The sequence below is a fragment of the Myotis yumanensis genome, unplaced genomic scaffold (genome assembly GCF_028538775.1).
Source record: "Myotis yumanensis isolate MYYU_CA2020_CCGP unplaced genomic scaffold, mMyoYum1.0.hap1 SCAF_13, whole genome shotgun sequence".
NCBI lineage: Eukaryota > Metazoa > Chordata > Mammalia > Chiroptera > Vespertilionidae > Myotis > Myotis yumanensis.
In genome coordinates this window covers 24,914,647-24,933,509 of record NW_027223764.1, presented here as the reverse complement: position 1 = coordinate 24,933,509, position 18,863 = coordinate 24,914,647, and the positions used below count along the sequence as shown (strand labels likewise).

The 18,863-nt window shown below is 42.9% G+C and overlaps 1 protein-coding gene and 1 long non-coding RNA gene across 5 annotated transcripts in view; one reads left to right on the top strand and one right to left on the bottom strand.

Moving 5' to 3' along the window:
* The window catches only part of LOC139021893 (uncharacterized), a 45,448-nt gene extending 38,944 nt beyond the window's left edge, over positions 1-6,504 (bottom strand). Inside the window, exon 1 of the long non-coding RNA XR_011473565.1 lies at positions 6,254-6,504. This is a non-coding gene — a long non-coding RNA (uncharacterized lncRNA). The remainder of the gene's footprint in view (positions 1-6,253) is intronic.
* The window catches only part of HECTD2 (HECT domain E3 ubiquitin protein ligase 2), a 60,102-nt gene continuing 46,969 nt past the window's right edge, over positions 5,731-18,863 (top strand). For all 4 annotated transcript variants that reach the window (XR_011473564.1, XM_070432715.1, XM_070432716.1 and 1 more), the window contains exon 1: positions 5,731-5,890. Coding sequence is in view for 3 of the 4 variants with exons in the window: in XM_070432715.1 (XP_070288816.1) it covers positions 5,759-5,890 (132 nt within the window). In the remaining variant the exon portion in view is untranslated. The remainder of the gene's footprint in view (positions 5,891-18,863) is intronic.

Below are 18,863 nucleotides of genomic sequence, written 5' to 3'. Positions count from 1 at the left end.
CTCCCTCAGCTCCTTTCCTATTTATGGTATCCTCCCTCATCAAATCCAGCAATGACCTTTGGAGGAATGGGGGGCAGAGAGAGAAAGAAACATCTATTTGTTGTTCCACTTATTTATGCATTTATTGGTTGCTTGTTGTACGTGCCATGACCAGAAATCGAACCTGTCATCATTGATGTTTCCCTCTCTCTCTCTCTCTCTCTCTCTCTCTCTTCCTCTCTGAAATCAATCCTATATAATAAAAGCCTAATATGCTAAGTGTCCTGATGACCAGTTGGCTGTTCAACCAATCAAAGCATAATATGCTAATGATATGCTAAGGCTACTCAACCGCTTGCTATGACATGCACTGACCACCAGGGGGCAGATGCTCCAACTGGTAGGTTAGCTTGCTGCTGGGGTCCGGCCCATGGGGACTGAGCAAGATGGGCCGGACATGCCCTGGAGCCCTCCCGTGGTCCCTCCCTGGCTGGCCAACCTCCCGCATCCCTCCCTGGCCCCAATTGTGCACTGTTGGGGTCCCTTGGCCTGACCTGCACCCTCTCGCAATCCGGGACCCCTCAGGGGATGTCGAGAGCTGGGACCCCACTGGTGCTAATTCTGAGCCTGTGCCAACTCCTATAACCAGACACAGAGACATGGTTCTAAAACACATGGATGGGGGTGGGGAGTGTGCATTCAATGGAAGAGGAGGGAATGGGTGCTGGGAAGACACCACAATGCCCACTATTCTTCCCAGACTCCACAGTCACTCCGATGGTATAGTTGCATCCAGAGAGCACCATTCTCACAGAATGCAATGTGAAGGCTGCCCTTTCCCATCCCCACCTGACGACTTTGCACTTTTGTATGTTTACTCGTTTTGTTTCACAACATCCATGCAAGAATAAGGAAACTAACTCAAGGACAGAGTGATTTTGCCAGGGCCACATAATTAGTTAAAAATGGAAGAACCAGAATTAAAATCCAAGTTTCAGAATTCCTAATCTTTCTCTTTCAAATATCTTCAGTTGAAATATAGACGCATCTTTTCTAATTCTGAAGTTTATGCCTTTACAAATGTCACTACAATTCCTATTAACCTTAGAATTAAGATAACATGTTTTATTTGAATGGGTTTGTATCTTCACAATGGAAACAATGTGGTAAGCCAGTCAAAACTCAAACAATTTACTAGTTCTGGGGTTTGTGTGTGTGTGTGCACACTGTGTAACAGGAATGTGTTCAGCTGCAAATGACAGAAAAACCAATTAACAAGAATTTAAACAAGATGGGAATTTGTCTCACAAAACAAGAAATCCAGAGCTGGGCAGTCCAAGCTGGTGCGTCAGTTCCATCATTTCAGAAAAGTCCCAGATTTCTTTATCTTTCCACCACACTGTCCTAAGTGTTTTGACATTTATCCCCATGCTTGCAGCCTCATAGGGACACGACTGGAGCACCATATCCACACACATCTCATTTCAGGCAGGACGAAGGTAGCACAAACCAGACCAATCATCTGAATGAGCACAGCCCATCACTTGAAGCATTTTTGTAACTCTTCTTGGAAACTGTAACTCTTCAGAGACCCTTACAAGGCACATCAAGAAAACATATTTTTTCATTTACTCTGAGCTTACCAGGTGCCTCCTCACCAGTGCACTCCGGACAGTGTGCTGTATGTGCGGATCCAAGGAAAAATTAGGCAGGCGCTTCCTCTCTTCTAGTAAGCCTAAGGGGTAACAAACAACTAATGTGGAATGTAATCGGTGTATAGGTGTATGTGCAACATGCTCTGGCAGCAGAAAGAAAAAACACACACAATTGATTCTAATTAAAACATTAGGAAAACGCTTTTTTTTTTTTTTTTTGCAAAGAATTCAAGTGAACGCTATACTAGGGATTTCAGTTTTGCTTTGAAAGACCATTGAAGTATTTTTTAAAAATATACTTTTATTGATTTCAGAGAAGAAGGGAGAGGGAGAGAGAGATAGAAACATCAATGAGAGAGAATCATTGATTGGCCGCTTCCTGCACAGAGATTAAGCCCGCAAGCTGGGCATGTGCCCTGACCAGGAATCAAACCATGACCTGATGGTTCCTAGGTCGATGCTCAGCCACTGAGACATGCCAGCTGGGCACCACTGAAGTATTTTTAAACAAAGGACTGCTAAGAAGTCATGTATTTTGAAAAGGTCTTTCTGGTAGCCATTGGAGCAGGTAAAAGACTGAAGGCAATACCAGCTGGCAAGCTATGTAAATAATTTGGGTTAGAGATTTGAGGGCCTTGACTAGGTCAATGGCCATGGGAATCCAGAGAAAAAGAATCGATTCAAGTGAGGTCTGGTTCGAAATATAATGCTTGATGATCATCTGTTCTTCAGTCTTGGCTCTATATGTCATTGTGCAATTTTTAAAAAATTCATCTTCTAAAGATAGATTTTCCACACCACGGGGGGTATTCTAAAGAATGAGTTGCACAGATTCAAACAGATCAGTATGTTCTGTTTCTATAAAGACAAATCAAGAAGCATTATGTATGTAGACAGATAGATGATAGATAAATAGATAGATGGATTTTGTAAAGATATGGACCCATGTCTTAGTGATTAGCTGATGTTGAGTAGGATCCAGAGTTTATTTTTTTCATCTTGCTAATCTGCATTTTCTATCTTTTTCTATAATTGACAATGTATTGTTTATGTAAAAAAGGAGCTATTTTTAATAATTTCAAAAAGCTATAGTCATTAAACCTGAGGCGTTAAAACAATGTTACCAATGTCAGCATGGCTAAGGTAAGTTTATTTCCTCAAGTGTACTACTTTGGGACAATGCTCAAGTTGAAATGTGAAAAAGATTATTTCTTTTAAAAACAAACAAACCAAAAGTTCACTATTTCAGAGCTATTCCTTCAATAATTAAGGTATTGGTTATAAAGCACTCCTAAATGGCCTGTCAGAACTAACTTCACTATTGTTCTCTAGATTAGTATCACTTGTAATTTGGTCTCCTTTTCTTTCATGGAAGTAACCACTTCGCTAACTTTCCCATCCTTCCCTCCCCCAAACTCCCATTCCCCACAGGCATAATTAATGAGCGCTGGCTTTCAATCTAGACTTAGGGATATGAAATGTTCCTCCTGCCTAATTCCCAGTTTATGCTTGGATGCCATCACTACTGCACTTCTCGCTGACACTTGCATAGCTGAAAAGTATCTTCTCTACGCTTTTGTACAGAACTCTGTATGTCCTGCTCTCTCTCCCACCTGGGCTGCCGGAAGCATGTTGCTGGTGGTTGGGAATGTGTCTCTCAAGCCCACTTGTTCCCCTGGAACCCTCACTGCAGCTTCCCAGGGTCCTCTTCCCCCCTTCCAGCCCCCACCCCGGAGTGCAAGCGCTTGAAGGAAGGATGGGGTGGTGCACTGAGAGCAAGCTATTTAATAAAAAGCAGAAGAAAACATCAACAAATTAAAATTTCCGACCTGCCTTATTCTGCCAATATTTAAGCATTTTTTTCTATTGAATGTGACTGCCTGTACAGACATACACACTTCTATTTAGTCTCACACATGAAAAGAGAAAGCATAAGGCATGCAATTCTCATCCAAACATTTTAATCACAAATTTCTAAATCCAGTTGAAAACAATAGGAAAGGAATATTTTTCCCCCTAGTATTCTATCAACCTAGTTTGGTGGCACAAAATATATTGATTTATAGTTAAAATAAAAGCTTCCACTTATAAAATAGCATTTGAGTTATTGCTGTACCAAAAGATTGCATACTGACTTGCTAAAAGTATGAAATAAGTGTAGGTTTCTGTGTATAGGATGAGTATTTCAGAGGCTTAATAAGGAAGGAAAATCCTGGGAAATAATTTTAAAAATATATTTTAAGGAGAATGCTTCAAAGTAATGTATTTATACATATTTTCCCTCCAAGCCTAATTATCAATGAAATACTTTTTGCTGACTATATGGCATTTACTCCATACCTTTTGCTAATTAACATTTATTTTATTTTTTATTTAATATATTTTATTGATTTTTTACAGAGAGGAAGGGAGAGGGATAGACTTAGAAATATCAATCAGCTACTTCCTGCACACCCCCTCCTGGGGATGTGCCCTCAACCAAGGTACATGCCCTTGACCGGAATAGAACCTGGGACCCTTCAGTCCGCAGGCCCGACGCGCTATCCACTGAGCCAAACCGGTTATGGCGCTAATTAACATTTAAATAGGTGATGACTGCAACTATATTAAAACTAGAAAGCCTTTTTCTAAATGAAAGTTAGAATTTATTATTTTTATAAGGTAATACTGAATACTAATTTTATTATATTCACTACATTTTTGCCTCAGACCTGCTTGTTACAAATTCTGGGTTTGAAAAACATGCAACTTAATCTTATGATGCACTGTAATTAGTACTGAGTTATGCTAATAAAGGAAATATGTGAAACAATAGATAGACATCACCCCATCCTTCGGTTTGTTTCAGAGGTATTTTTGGTTCCTATATTTGCATCTGGGTATCCTTGATCTGAAAATTCAACCTCCAATCAAATAAGAAAGCCACAATCTAAAATTCTGAAGACCTGAATGTCCAGGAATTCCCTATTTTCAATAGGGGAAAAGCGCTTTCTCACTCTCCTTTCCTTCCGATCAGCAGGTGACTCCGCCCCAGCTCCCCTCTCCCCCTCCCCACTGAGAAAAGGAAAAGGAGGGGGCGACAAGAAAGGGAATTGTCTTGGTGGCTTGGTGGTGGGGGTAAGGGGTTGTTTTAATTTCATGACTGAAAGCTTTCCTCTTCAGTTTTAAAGTTCTTGCCCATATTAATGATCTGACATTTTAAGGATTACGCAGCAGAGTTTGGGTCTGTCCATCTGTAACTTATAAAAGGAAAGGAACATGAAGGGACAGAGGGATAGGAGGCAGCAAAGGGATGCGGGGAGAGAGCAAGATGCAGGCGCGTGGGAGCGGGAAGGGAGAGGCGGACTTGGCAGTGAAAGGGGTTCGGGAAGAACCGGAATGGAAAGTGTGGCCTGGCCGCCCGGCCCTGCGATGGCGAAGGTGGAGCCTTCGACGTCTCACTCCCTCTTCCCCAGGCTTTTCCTTTGTAGATGGGGGTCCTCAGGACATCTAGAAAGGATCGGCCACATGGAGAGGAATGTGCAGGCTGGGGACACAGGCCTCTCTTGGGAAAGGAGGGGGCGGCAGGGATGGCAGGGATCAGCAGCGGCCCGGGACAACCTGGTGGGCGCAGGGGAGGGAAAGGCCCCCAGCCCACATCCTGCGGGTCTGGGCGTCCCCAGCCGGACGGTCCCCGCCCGACAGGCGCCCTTGGGAGCTCTCCATCCATCGCCACCTGAGTGAGAGCCTCCGGTACGGACTCCCCACACCGTGTCCCCGACACACCGCAAACGTGGCGTCCCGGCGTCCCGGCGTCGGCGGCGCACCTCCGCCCTGGGGCCTCGGGTAAGAGGGGGTGGGCGGGGACGGCGCGGCCCGCGCCCCAGACCCACGAGTGCCAAGCCGGGAGCGGCGGGGGCGGCCGCGGGGTTGGAGCGGCGGGAGCGGCGGCGGCCCGGGCGCGCGCGGGGGTGGCGGCGGGCGGGGCATCCGGGTGCGCGCGGGGCGGGCGCGCGGCGGGGGCGGCGCGGCGGCTGCGGGGGAAGCGGGGCCCAGAGCCCTCTTGCGGTCGCGGCGGCAGCAGCGCCAGCCCAGACGCAGCCCGGCCACCGCCGCCGCCTCGCGCTCCCGCCGCCCTGGCCGACATGAGCGAGGCGGATCGGGTGCCCTCGCCTGCCGCGCCGCTGGCGGATGAGAGGAAAGGGAAGGAGAAGGAGAAGGAGCCGGAGCGCGAGAAGCTGCCGCCCATCGTGTCCGCGGGCGCCAGCGCGACTGCGGTAGGTGCCTGGCGGCGGCCGCGGGGCACCCGACGGCGGGCATGGGGAGGGAGGACCAGGGGCACCCAGGGGCCGTGTCTCCTCGGGGATCCCCCGGAATCCCCGGGTAGAAGCGCCTAGGCCCCCTTCCCGGGGCCGAGTGAGAGCTGTGCCCTGTGGACCGCCGCGATCTCTTGGTCAGCGCACCTTCCACCCTCGGGAAATGGGGTGCCCGGGTCCGCGGGCCGTTTTCGGTTATTTTCTGGGTGGGAGGGAGCATTTTCTCTAAGGACCAGCACCTTGGAGTCGGCGTTATCTGCCGGATGAGGATAAGGTGCCCGGCGGGCGGGAGTGGGTTTTCCACTGAGCTGTCTGCCTGCCTACCTTTGAGAAGCGGAGATTAGCCCTTTTCCTTCGCTTTTCCTTCCTTCCTCCTTCCGATTGAAGGGGCTCCGCGGCGAGTTTCCACTTCAGTGAGACCTTCGCGTTGCTGTCGGGGTGGTGGGAGGCAGATGCCTCGGTGATGGTTTTCTTCTTCCTGTGGTACAGACCTGTGGGGGGAAGTGGGTGGCCTTTTAACCTGTTTATTTAAACTCAAGTTGCCTAAACTTGACAGGGATGATTTCCCAGCTGGATTTTCCTTCTGTTTATTTGATGAGCGCTCTCAGGCTTCAACTACATTTTGCCAGATGATGTAATGGCACATCCCCGCTCCCCTGTTTTTACTGGTGGCTATGACTCTGGTTACCTGGGAGCTCACACACACACAAAAATTTCTGATTTTTATTTGAAATCACATTTAAACACTTTGAGAGTTTGCTTCGGTCCATTTAAAGATCATCACTTGTCATGCGGCTGCCAGTGACAAATAGGAAAAGTTTGGAGAGCATGACACATGTTTTTTATTCCTCCTTGCAATTCATTTCTTAAAACCTCCCTCTTCCGTGACTAAAAACTTAACTAAAATAACTCATTCTTCTTTAAAGTAGTGGGAATAATGTTTCGATTTAGTAAGTGTTTCAAAAATATCGAAGGGCCATGATAACTGGAAATTGTTAGGACGAACTCTTTACATGAAAGCAGCGCAGCAAAGTGGACAGTAATAAATGGCACATTTTAAAATGTGGGTCCAGATGATTGGTCAATTGGAGTTATGGTTAGGAATTACTTGGGGAAATGCTTTGAAGGAATATGTCACCCATCTGCTGGCAAAACCAGTTCCTTCTGTTGGTACCCCGGCCTCCAGGGCGGATCTAGGGAGTTATTAACTTGCAGCTAGCTTGTGTTTCCACAGTAGCTGTTCTAAATTGATTAAAACAATGCATGTGCGTGCTTTCAGAAACAGGTATCTGAATGTATGTAGGTCCTCAAGTGATCACCCTTCCAAAAATATTCACTTATCTTAGGATAACTGAAAACTTGAAGGTTTGGAATAAAAACTTGGAGAAATTGATGCAGTGTGCACACAGGTCTACAGACTGTTATCTGAAACCCTTGGGGCTTTGGAATTCAGAGTTTTCAGATTCTAGAAAGGTAATGTAGTACATATATAATATCCACCATAACACCTAATATTCACCATAATCAAGCATATTAAGAGCTCTTCAGTGAAATGTGTCTGTGTTCATGCTAAATGAAAGCAGATCAGGTTGGATTGTCAAAGAGCTCAACAAAGGTCTGTTTTGTCACCAAATGAGTTACAAAAACCTTTTAGTTTCAAGAGCTTATAGGACTTTGGAAGTGTGAACAACAGATTATGGACCTGTACTACTAGTCAAACAAAAGAAGAGTTCAATTTTTTTTAAATTTTGACTTAAGCTCTGAGAAAACATAGGCTAAATTAGGAGAGAATGGGGATAAGTAGAAAAACTAGAGATTCTGAAGGCAATTTCTGGTACCTTACAAGGTTTTTCAGGGATGGTAGCATTTTTTCCTTTCCTTTTTTTTTTTTTTAAATGGCATTCAGAATTTATGGGTCTTTGAATTGGCAGGTTTGCCATTACCACCGATGTTTTGAATCATCACAGGAGGGAAAATGACTTATTCTCAGGTTTTGCAGCAAGAGTTAGAAGAGCAAGGGGGAAGATGAAGAACTTGATGATGATGAGGAGGAGGAGGAGGAGGAGGAGGATATGTGTGTATGTGTATGTGTGTATTTGTCGAAGAGAGATTTCTAGAGCTGGAGTTCTGAGTTACAGCAGTGAAAAGCCTAAGTCAAGAAAATATGTTCTTGGTCCTCCAGGGCAAGGGAGCCAGGATAGCTGGGATGGTGACAGAGTTCACCAGCAGGTGAGGAAGGCCTTGGTGTGGGGGCAAGGAAAGGCAGCTAGTGTCTGGTTTGTTTTTCAGCCTTCACATGGATTAAACAGAGCTTCTAGGAGTTTGCTTAGGAACCTGATTGCCATCAATAACGTTTTTCTTTGTCATTTTATTTTTAAATATATATATATAAACTTTTAGAAATATATATATATTTATTGATTTCAGAGAGGAAAGGAGAGGTAGAGAGAGTTAGAAACATCAATGATGAGAGAGAATCATTGATCAGCTGCCTCCTGCATGCCACTACTGGGGATTGAGCCTGCAACCCAGGCATGTGCCCTTGACCAGAATCAAACCTGGACCTTCAGTCCACAGGCTGACACTATCCACTGAGCCAAACCAACTAGGGCTAAAATATATTTTTATTGATTTCAGAGAGATAGAAACATCAACGATGAGAGAGAATAATTGATCAGCTTCCTCCTGCACACCCCCTACTGGGGAGCAAGCCCACAACCTAGGCATGTGCCCTGAGCAGGAATTGAACCATGACCTCCTGGTTTGTAGGTAAAAACTCAACCACTGAGCCATACCGGCCAGGTTCTTTGAGCCATTTTAGTGATTCTTCCTTTTTACCCCAGGTTAACAGCTCTATGTAGATTGTGTTTATGACTTAAGTAATGTAGCCCTGCAGTACTAGCTTTTTTCCAAAAATTATGTCATGTTTTAATGAAAGTTTGGAAATAATTTAGAGTGATAGTGCCCTAAAATAATTAGAAGGCCAGGCTGTGATGACCCTAATTAAGCCTAAAGAGTTAGGACTATATCCTGGAAGTTTAAAGACAGGTGCAGGGCTGGGACTGACGGTGTTGGAAAGTGGAGACCTAAAGTGATCGATCCTAAGATCACCACAGTGTGAAGGAAGTCCATTCTAGCCAGGAAATACCTAACACAAAGGTCTTAAAACTGACAGACCACAGAGTTACCTTGATGCATGTTAAAGCCCTAATTTACAGATCTCACGCTAGCGTACCTTGTTTTCAACCTTTGATACACAGAATAACCTAGGGCCGTGGTCGGCAAACTGAGGCTCGCGAGCCACATGCGGCTCTTTGGCCTCTTGAGTGTGGCTCTTCCTAAGCCTTAGGAGTACCCTAATTAAGTTAATAACAATGTACCTACCTATATAATTTAAGTTTAAAAAATTTGGCTCTCAAAAGAAATTTCAATCGTTATACTATTGATATTTGGCTCTGTTGACTAATGAGTTTGCCAACCACTGACCTAGGGGAACTTCTAAAGCCATATTTATCCAAGCCCAAATGTAGGCCAATTATATCAATTTCTAGGCATGGGACTCAGGCATTTTTTTAAAATTTCAGGTGTTGCTAAGATGGAAAATTGACACTTCATGTACTGAATTAGAAGCTCTATGAGATCTGTATTTTAACCAGACTGCCCGAAGTCTACATGGTTTAGGGAGCAGCATTAGAAGTGGACTAGTGAAAGGTATGGAGGCACAGAAATCAGGTGTGGTGGGGGAATGGTGAGAACCAGCAGTTAAATCAGTTTGAGTTAGAGATGCCCAAGAGGCTCAAATTAGAGCCCTCACAGGACTGTCAGTGTTGGGGTTGGCCTTGCAGCTGTGGAGAGATGATGCCAGTCCACTGAGTGGAGAATATGGAATTTGAAATAGTGCATGAGGATGAAGGTCTGATGATGTAAATCAGGGGTCCTCAAACTTTTTAAACAGGGGGCCAGTTCACTGTCCCTCAGACCGTTGGAGGGCCGGACTATAGTTTTAAAAAAAAAACTATGAACAAATTCCTATGCACACTGCACATATCTTATTTTGAAGTAAAAAAACAAAACGGGAGCAAATACAATATTTGTATTTGCATGTGGCCCGCGGGCCGTAGTTTGAGGACCCCTGATGTAAATAGTGAATCTACTGAGGTTGACAGCTTAGAGTGGAGCTGAATATTATAAACTAGTTGCTGATGTAACACAGAAGTTAAAAAAATTGGTGGATGGGAAAGGAGAAAATGGTCAAAGGAGGAGCAGAAATAACAGTGACAAGTGAGGATGAGTTTGTCTACTTCACCATTTACATCAGGTAAACAGGGAAGGGAGGTTTTCCACAGGATAGGGAGGCAAAGTCGGGTTTAAGAAAGAGCCCGATTTTACTTAGGTCAGGGAGGTGAAGGGCAAAGGAGGAAACCAGTTTGGGATTTTAAAGGGAAGTTGCCCACAGTGAAGACCAGGAGATGTGTCAAGTATGTGGACAGTGAGGGGAAGAGTTTGAGGGAAAGAATAAGGGTGTGCAGAGGATTGGATGGGAAGTCGGTAATAAGAATGAGAAGTCTGTATATGTTGTGTTGGATGTACATAAATGGGCTGTGGAGCCACTGTGCCAAAATGTAACTACCAGTTACCATCTATTGTTTAGCTTCTGGGTAGATGTTACAGAAAACACAAAGGTAAGGGACTTTTTGTTTTTGTTTTGTTCTGTTTTTCAAAAAAGGTTCCAACTTCAGGGTAGGCAGGGCCAACATATGACATCACAAAGCAAAGCAGCGTGTGAAAGCCATAGAAACAGTTTGCACTAGAGGAAAACAGAGAGAGATCACTGTGTGCAGAGCTGTGCAGAAAGGCCTTGATGTAAAGGTAGTCATTTAAGCTGCTGGCTGTCGAAGGGTGATAGGACTTGGATGGGCAAAAGAAAGTGGGGAACAGCAATCCTGTGGGGAAAGCAACATGAACAAGGCTTAAAGGGGAGAACTAGGGAGTAATAATGGAAGCATGCTGGGACTGTGTGGGAAGTGGGTAGGATTGCATGGGGGCTGGAGCCAGATCACCAGGCAGAGAAATTTGGACATTTTTTTCCTGTGGTTAGTGGGAAGCCATTGGAGTTTCTTAAATAAAGGAACAACATAATGAAACCAGTGGTAATGGGTGGAGGTACTTAGGCTGGGGGGGGGGGGGGGGGGGGGAGAGTGTGAAGAGAAGAGCTTTGTAGTTAATTCCTGAATTGATGGGTACATCCACTAGGGTGGTAGCCATGTGATCAAGTGTGAGGGATGGAAGAATCTTCATGATGTGGAACCTAGCTAGATAACAGGAATGAAAGAGAAGGAAGCTTAATAAAGAGAAAAGATGCTAGAGTTTCCAGACGAGTTCTGTTAGAAAAAAATGTTCACATAAAAAGGCAATCCAGCCCTAACCGGTTTGGCTCAGTGGATAGAGCGTCGGCCTGCGGACTCAAGGGTCCCAGGTTCGATTCCAGTCAAGGGCATGTACCTTGGTTGCGGGCACATCCCCGGTGGGGAGTGTGCAGGAGGCAGCTGATGGATGTTTCTCTCTCATCGATGTTTCTAACTCTCTATCCATCTCCCTTCCTCTCTGTAAAAATCAGTAAAATTTATTTTTTTTTTTAAAAAAAGGCAATCCAGCCAACATCACTACAAATAAACATATGTATGTGTGAACTTACATAAACCATGCCCATCTAGGTGTCTGAAACATCTCATACACGGAAAATCTTGTGCCTTTTGTCCATTATGTTCTAAACAACAGGTGAGATGACAAAGACTGAAAGTTATAGGGGCGAAGGTGTTTTAAGCAATTTAGTAAGCCATGGATATTATAAGAATATATCATATATGATATATATGTGATATATTACAAAATATATCATATAAAAATATGTTATATATTATATATTACTAGAGGCCCGATGCACAAAGATTCGTGCAAGAATGGGCCTTCCTTCCCCTGGCTGCTGGCACCACCTTCGCTCTGGCCAGAGCCGCCTTTCTGCCTTCCTACACTGCCCAGAGGCCCAGAGTGGCTGGGGTGGTATGGAACACCTGCATCGTCTCCTCAGCGCCTGTGTATGCAAATTAACCCGCCATCTTTGTTGGGTTAGTTTGCATATGCACTCCTGATTGGCTGGTGGGCGTCACAAAGGTATGGTCAATTTGCATCTTTCTCTTTTATTACTGTAGATAAAAATATATCATTTCTTGCTACCCTATTCTGTGGAAAACCTCCCTTCCCAGTTTACCTGATAATCATATATATTTCTCTGCTTTTTCTTCTGTTTTTTTTCCTGGTATTATAGTTTAGTCTTTGGGTGACAGATCCTTTCTTGCATTGCAGAAATGTTAAATTCCTAAGCTTCATATGAATAACTAGTTGTTCCTAAGTTAATATTTGTAACTTGGTGACATTTTGTAAGCAGTCAGTAAACATTGGGGGGGGAGGGTGAGTGCCTCTTAAAAATTAAAATCAGACATTTTACTAATTCACTTGAATTGCAGTCCATCTGAAGTTTGAGCCTAGTCACTAAAGAAAGCTGTATTTCAAATTAACTTGGTTTTGATCCACATTTTTCTATTAAAGAACAAGAAATTGGTGAGGAATGGTGACTGCATCAAATCACGTTTTAAAAGTATTTTACCGCATATGGTAATCTACTGATGCAGTTTCTTCTTTTCCTATGTTATAAATTAAGTGAATAAAACCTCCCATGCCACCTTGCCTTCCTGATAAGTCTTGAAATTTCTGAGTTTCAGGATCAACATTTCTTTTATATTAAGTCAGGTTAATTTTCAGTTATCTATAAGATTGATTGTATTGTGATGTTTTTGGTGTTAGAATTTTGTTTCAGAATCCACATCCTTATCTCAGCCTAGTCTCCTGTGAAAGATGTGGTTTCTTTCACCTAAAGAAAGCGACTCCTCTTGGGCTGGTGTTATTTAGATTGGGAGGGAAGTTCTCACCTTGAAAGTAGCTAACTTTTCACATCTCACTAGAAGGATGTAGAATAAAGCCTCAGCATCCCAACTGTGAAAACACATACAAGAAAAAAAAACCAAAACAACTTGACCCAGTAACAGGGCCTAAAAATAGTCTCCTTTATAGACTCTAAATACAGTGGAGGCTTCTCATCTGATGTGGCCCCAACTGGTAGTTTAGGTTAGTTTATTTAAAAAGCTGCTAAAACAGTTTCTTATGTGCTTTTTATTTTAACCTAAGACATAAAAATATTTTTTCACCAATCTTTTAACACAGTAACCTTTACTCAGTATCTCAGGAAGCCACTCACTCTTTTTTTAAAAAAAAATTGTTTTGAGAGAGGGAGGGGAAGAGAGAGAGAGAGAGAGAGAGAGAGAGAGAGAGAGAGAGAGAGAAATTTGTTGTTCGACTTATTTATGCATCCATTTGTTGATTCTTGTATGTGCCTGACCAGGAATTGAATCCTCAACCTTGGTATATCGAGATGACGCTCTACCCAACTGAGCTCCTGGGCCAGGGCCTACTCTTTTGTAAAGTAGTTTTTCTGTGCATCACAGATAGTCCCTGGACTCATTGGGATGGAAGCAAGTAACTTATTGCTAAAATATTCATCTTTGGATTTGAAAACTAAATTTCACTGAGGTGTGGCCAAAAGTGTTCAGATTGCCATTGTCTTTACGTACACATCAGAAATTACCAAAGCAGGAAACTCAGTTCTTTTTCATTCAGACATCTTTTATTCTTTGTCTTTTGAGTATTTTATACCATATTTAAATTTGTTACCTTTCCAGCAAATCCCTTCTTCCAAAATAATGCAGGACATTGTGAATCAGAATATTAATTCTGTTCTTTTTTCCTAAAGGTATATGTTGGGTTGGATCTAGTTTAGGAAAATCTATCTAGATCAGCTCTGTCCAATTAGAATAATGTGAATCACAAGTGTATTTTAGAATTTTCTAATAGCCAGCTCTGGCCGATGTGGCTCAGTGTTTGGAGCATGGTCCCATGCACCAAAGGGTCATGGGTTTGATTCCTGGTCAGGGCATGTACCTAGGAGTCAACCAATCAATGTTTTTCACATCAATGTTTCGCTCTCTCTCCCACCCTAAAAATCAATTTAAGAAAAACAAAACAAAAAAATTTAATGAAAAAAATTTTCTAATAGCCACATTAAAAGGAATAACAATAAAGAGGTAAAATGATTTTAATAATGTATTTTTTAATCCAACATATCCAGAAATTTACCATTTCAACACTTAATCATTATAGATGCATAGTAAGGTATTTTACCTCTTTTTATACTAAGTTCTTGAACACTGTATTTTACACTTACTAGTTATCTCACTTTGCACTAGCACATTTCAAGTGCTCAACAGTCAACACTAATGGCAAATGGCTACATTACACAGTGCAGATATAAATTACATCTTCTTCCCAAGATTTCTTAGATTCATTCTTAGTTCTAATTACCCTTTATCCCTATTGTGGCAGTCCTGAAAGTGTGGACCCTCCACATCCTATATAATAAAAGCCTAATATGCTAAGTGTGTGGTCAACTGGTTGGCCGTTCAACCAAAGTGTAATATGCTAATGATATGCTAAGGATGCTCAACCACTCGCTATGATGCACACTGACCACCAGGGGGAAGACAGTTGATTGGTCTACCAGTTGCTATGATGTGCACTGACCACCGGGGGGCAGACGCTCCAACCAGTAGGTTAGCTTGTTGCTGGGGTCCGACCAATCAGGACTGAGCTAGATGGGCCAGACATGCCCTGGAGCCCTCCCGCAGTCCCTCTCCGCCTGGCCAATATCCCATGTCTCTCCCCCGGCCCCAATCATGCACCAGTGGGGTCCCTTGGTCTGGCCTGTGCCCTCTCGCAATCCGGGACCCCGAGGGGGATGTTGGAGAGCTGGTTTCAGCCTGATCCCACAGGGGGAGTGCTGCTCAGCCAGAAGCTGGGCTCAAGGCTGGCAAGTGCAGCGGCAGTGGCGGGAGCCTCTCCCACCTCCGCAGCAGCACCAAGAATGTCCGACTGCTGGCTTCAGCCTGCTCCCCCTGGGGAGTGGGCCTATGCCAACAGTTGGACATCCTCTGAGGGCTCCTGGACTGAGAGAGGGTACAGGCTGGGCTGAGGGACGCCCCCCCACCCCCGGAGTGCATGAATTTCGTGCACTGGGCCTCTAGTCCTTTTATAAGTCCTTGAGGTCAAACTACTTTTACAAAGATACAGAGAGGTTATTTGTCTTATTCCTGCTCATTCTCTCAGGAGTTGACAGTGTAGTTTTCTAGAGGCTACATGACTTGTGATATTGCCAAACTGAGTGCGGAAGCAGATGTTAAGAATCCAGATGCCTTCTATTCAACCAGGTGTTAAAAATTCTTCTGAAATTGAACATGTCCTGGTGACTCAATCCTCTTTGACACCTGGCATGCAGACAGCTGAGCCAGTGCAGTCCATCTCCCTGTGCATTTGTTACATGCTGTCTCTTCAGTAAATAAAACCTCCAGTCTGACCTGTCTAAATAGATAGCTAGACTGCAACACTAATTTTCACTTGATATAATTTAAAATGCAAGCATTTCCAGCTTGTTTGCAAAGCTAGTAGTTTAAAATGTTATAATTAATGAGTTTTATAGACATAGAAATTCAATTTAAAATGTTTTAATTCGGAGACTCTAATATAATGAGATATTATGACTTTTAAAAGTTTCATTAGGGAACAGAACCAGCAATTATTCCTGTATCAAATTGTTAGAGAATGTGAACAGAGCCCTGGCCGGTGTGGCTTGAACAGAAATGTTTTATCTTCTAAGGCAGCTTTTGGGGATAGAAGATGAACAAAGTAAATTATACTAAAATATTGAATATAATAGAACTTGGTGTTCAATACAAAAGCTATTGTGGAAAACCATGAATAACCTTATTGGGGTCTGATAGAAAAATATAAAATTTAACTCAGATATAATCTGTTCCTCAGTAAAGGTTTAAAGTAGGAACTAGTGTATCAAAATAAAATGTTAAATAAGGTTGACAATATTTAATTATGTGTTAGCAGGGGCAAAACTGGTACTCTAAGTATTTGTTTATTTAAATTTTTTGAAATTATATTATAATCTTACCTATAAGCTGTGTGATTATACTAGTATAGTCAGAAAGACCATTCAGGTCTATGTTAGGTACTTGTGATATATGAACATGAAATTTTTCTGCTGTTTATTAAACTCTTGGTCAGCCCTTACTTAGAGAGTCCTTTGTTATGCCAGGTTTAAATATTTTGCGTTTTTTTCCTCAATGAATTCTTAGAGTGTTTCCCCCACTGTGTTCCTTGTTTGTACTTATCTTCAACCTATAAAAGCTGGTTGGGTATCCTGCTACTCTCTGTTCTTCAGCACATCCAGCCCGTATTTGTAGACTGCCCACATTCCAGGACTTCATCTGGAGTGCTCTCCTTCTGAGGGACTCAGATAACACTTCCAAACTCCCAGGAAACCGGATGTAATAACTGTGGTAGATGCAATTCTTAGAAGACTTGTAATGTTCTCTAACGTTTAATTTAGTCTGAGGTTTGATGTAATATTAATACCAAATAACTTCTTGATTTGATTCTCTAATTTTTAGCTAATCGGTTTACCGTCGCACAACATACTGCCCTGCTTTTCCTCATGAAAAGTCTTGGGTTATGTCTAAGATTTCTCTTGTGCAAGCTAGTATGGAGCAACTGCCATTGTGAGGGTTTGCTTTTATTCATCTATAGTAGTGCACTGTCCACCTAAGAAACTGTGCATAATTAATTTCATGTCATCTCAAGGATAAAGTATCAAGAGCACAGTCACCTTACAAACAAGAGACTAATTGGGCCAAGGATTTTGTTTCATGTTGTTTAAGTTTTTTTTTTATTACAAGGAACAGGAAATCAGGCCATTTATGCCTCCTTTTGGGAAAAATGAGATTTAATGAAATGATGATGTGGATTGGGACCATAAAGTAAACAGGAACAAAAACTGGCTGTTCTCTGTGCCTCTGCTGTTCTCACTCTTGGTTGATCACTTATTTCCATGTTCCTCCATCGAAAATTTAGAAAAAACTCTTCTAATTGACATCCCAGGAAGTATCAATGTCCTTTATCCCAGGCTACCTACTATGTAGCCTACAGATGATGCCTTTCAGTTGAGTGTCTATCTGCTCCAATCCATGGCCATTCTTGCACAAAGAACAGCAGTGATGCTATGGGGACCGTAGAAGCAAACATTGGATTTGGCAGCTGTGTCTCTTCCCTCAAACCTTTGTACCTTCCAGCCACTGGCCTATCTCCCCTTCCATAAAGCTTCTGTACAGAGCAACCCTGCTCATTGCTTTCATCTTCTAAGTTCCCACTCATTTGTCCATCCATTTCATAGTAGTTTCTGCCACCCATCCCCCTGAATCTGTTGTCTCCACTGTCCCCATGATTTCATAGTTGCTCATTCTTGAGACCTAACCACTTTTCATCATGTGACACTATTGACCACTTTTTTCTTGAAACTTTATCCTTTCCTAGTTTTTAATACCATGCCTTTTTGGATATCTTATCTCTTTGGCCATTCATTCTTAATCTTTGTCAGCTCAGATTATACATCCCAATATTTCCCACGGTTCTGACCTTGTATTAGTTTTGCATAACAGTTGCTACATAACAGCAGAATAATGATGACCCTATCAGTTAGAAATATATCATTATTTTGGTGTGAGAAGCATGCTTTTGCCTAATGAGCATTAGTTCCTTTTCTAGTCATTTATAAATCATCCTATATAATAAAAGCCTAACATGCAAATTGACCAAATGGCAGAACGACTAGTCACTATGATGCACACTGACCACCAGGGGGCAGACGCTCAATGCAGGAGCTGCCCCCTGGTGGTCACTGCACTCCCACAGGGGGAGTGCTGCTCAACAAGAAGCCGGGCTCATGGCTGGCGAGCACAGCGGCAGTGGCGGGAGCTTCTCCCGCCTCTGCTGCAGGCGGGTGGTAAGGTTTGAGGAGTCCCAGACTGCAAGAGCCCCAAACGGCGAGAGGAATGTCCCGAGGGGTCCTGGACTGCGAGAGGGCACAGGCTGGGCTGAGGGAACCCCCTCCCCAGCCAATGCATGAATCTCGTGCACCAGGCCTCTAGTATTTATATAAACTAGTCTAGAATTTTCTCCAAGTTTTTACATATTCTTAAATTATATGCCTTCTTTATGGTGAGATGTCAAAATATGTCTAGTCTTCTGAAATCTGAAATAAAGCATCTTACTTTGTTTATTCCTTTTTTTAAAAAAAATTTATGGATGGTTCTCTGATTCTCTTTACACTTTACATTCAGACCTGAACTAGCTGTTACCATTTTGCCAGCTTTGGCCCAGGCTGCTGCTGTTCTTCATTCCCTGTTACTACGGTCTCAGTTCAGACTTCATTTCTTCCAATAGGTCTGGTCTAGCTTCTTGTATTAACTCCTCTTCAGTCTATTCCCTATACTGCTGCCAGAGTGATTTTTCTAAGGTATGGATGTGATCATGTCATGCTCTGCTTCTAAGTTCTCACTGATTTTTCTCTGTCCCCTTCCAGGGTAAATCTGTATTCCATAGCCTGAAGGCTTCAGGATAAAGTCCCTGCCTACCTTTCCAGTCTCAAATCACTGGGCCATTCTCTGTTTCATATTCTATATTCTAACTACACTGATTTCTAAATCCTATTACTGCTCAGTCTTAGGTAACATCTATGACAGTTATCAATGAAAAAAACATCCTTAATATATTAAATTATTGTAGATATTTATAGCTAAGTTAACAAAGGGATTACTGAGGGGCCATTCATTGACTTCATTTTTCCAAATGTGTTATTTTTGTTAATGAGCATGTATAAATGAAGTCTACAGTGTATCAAATTTGGTATTTGTTTCCACTATTA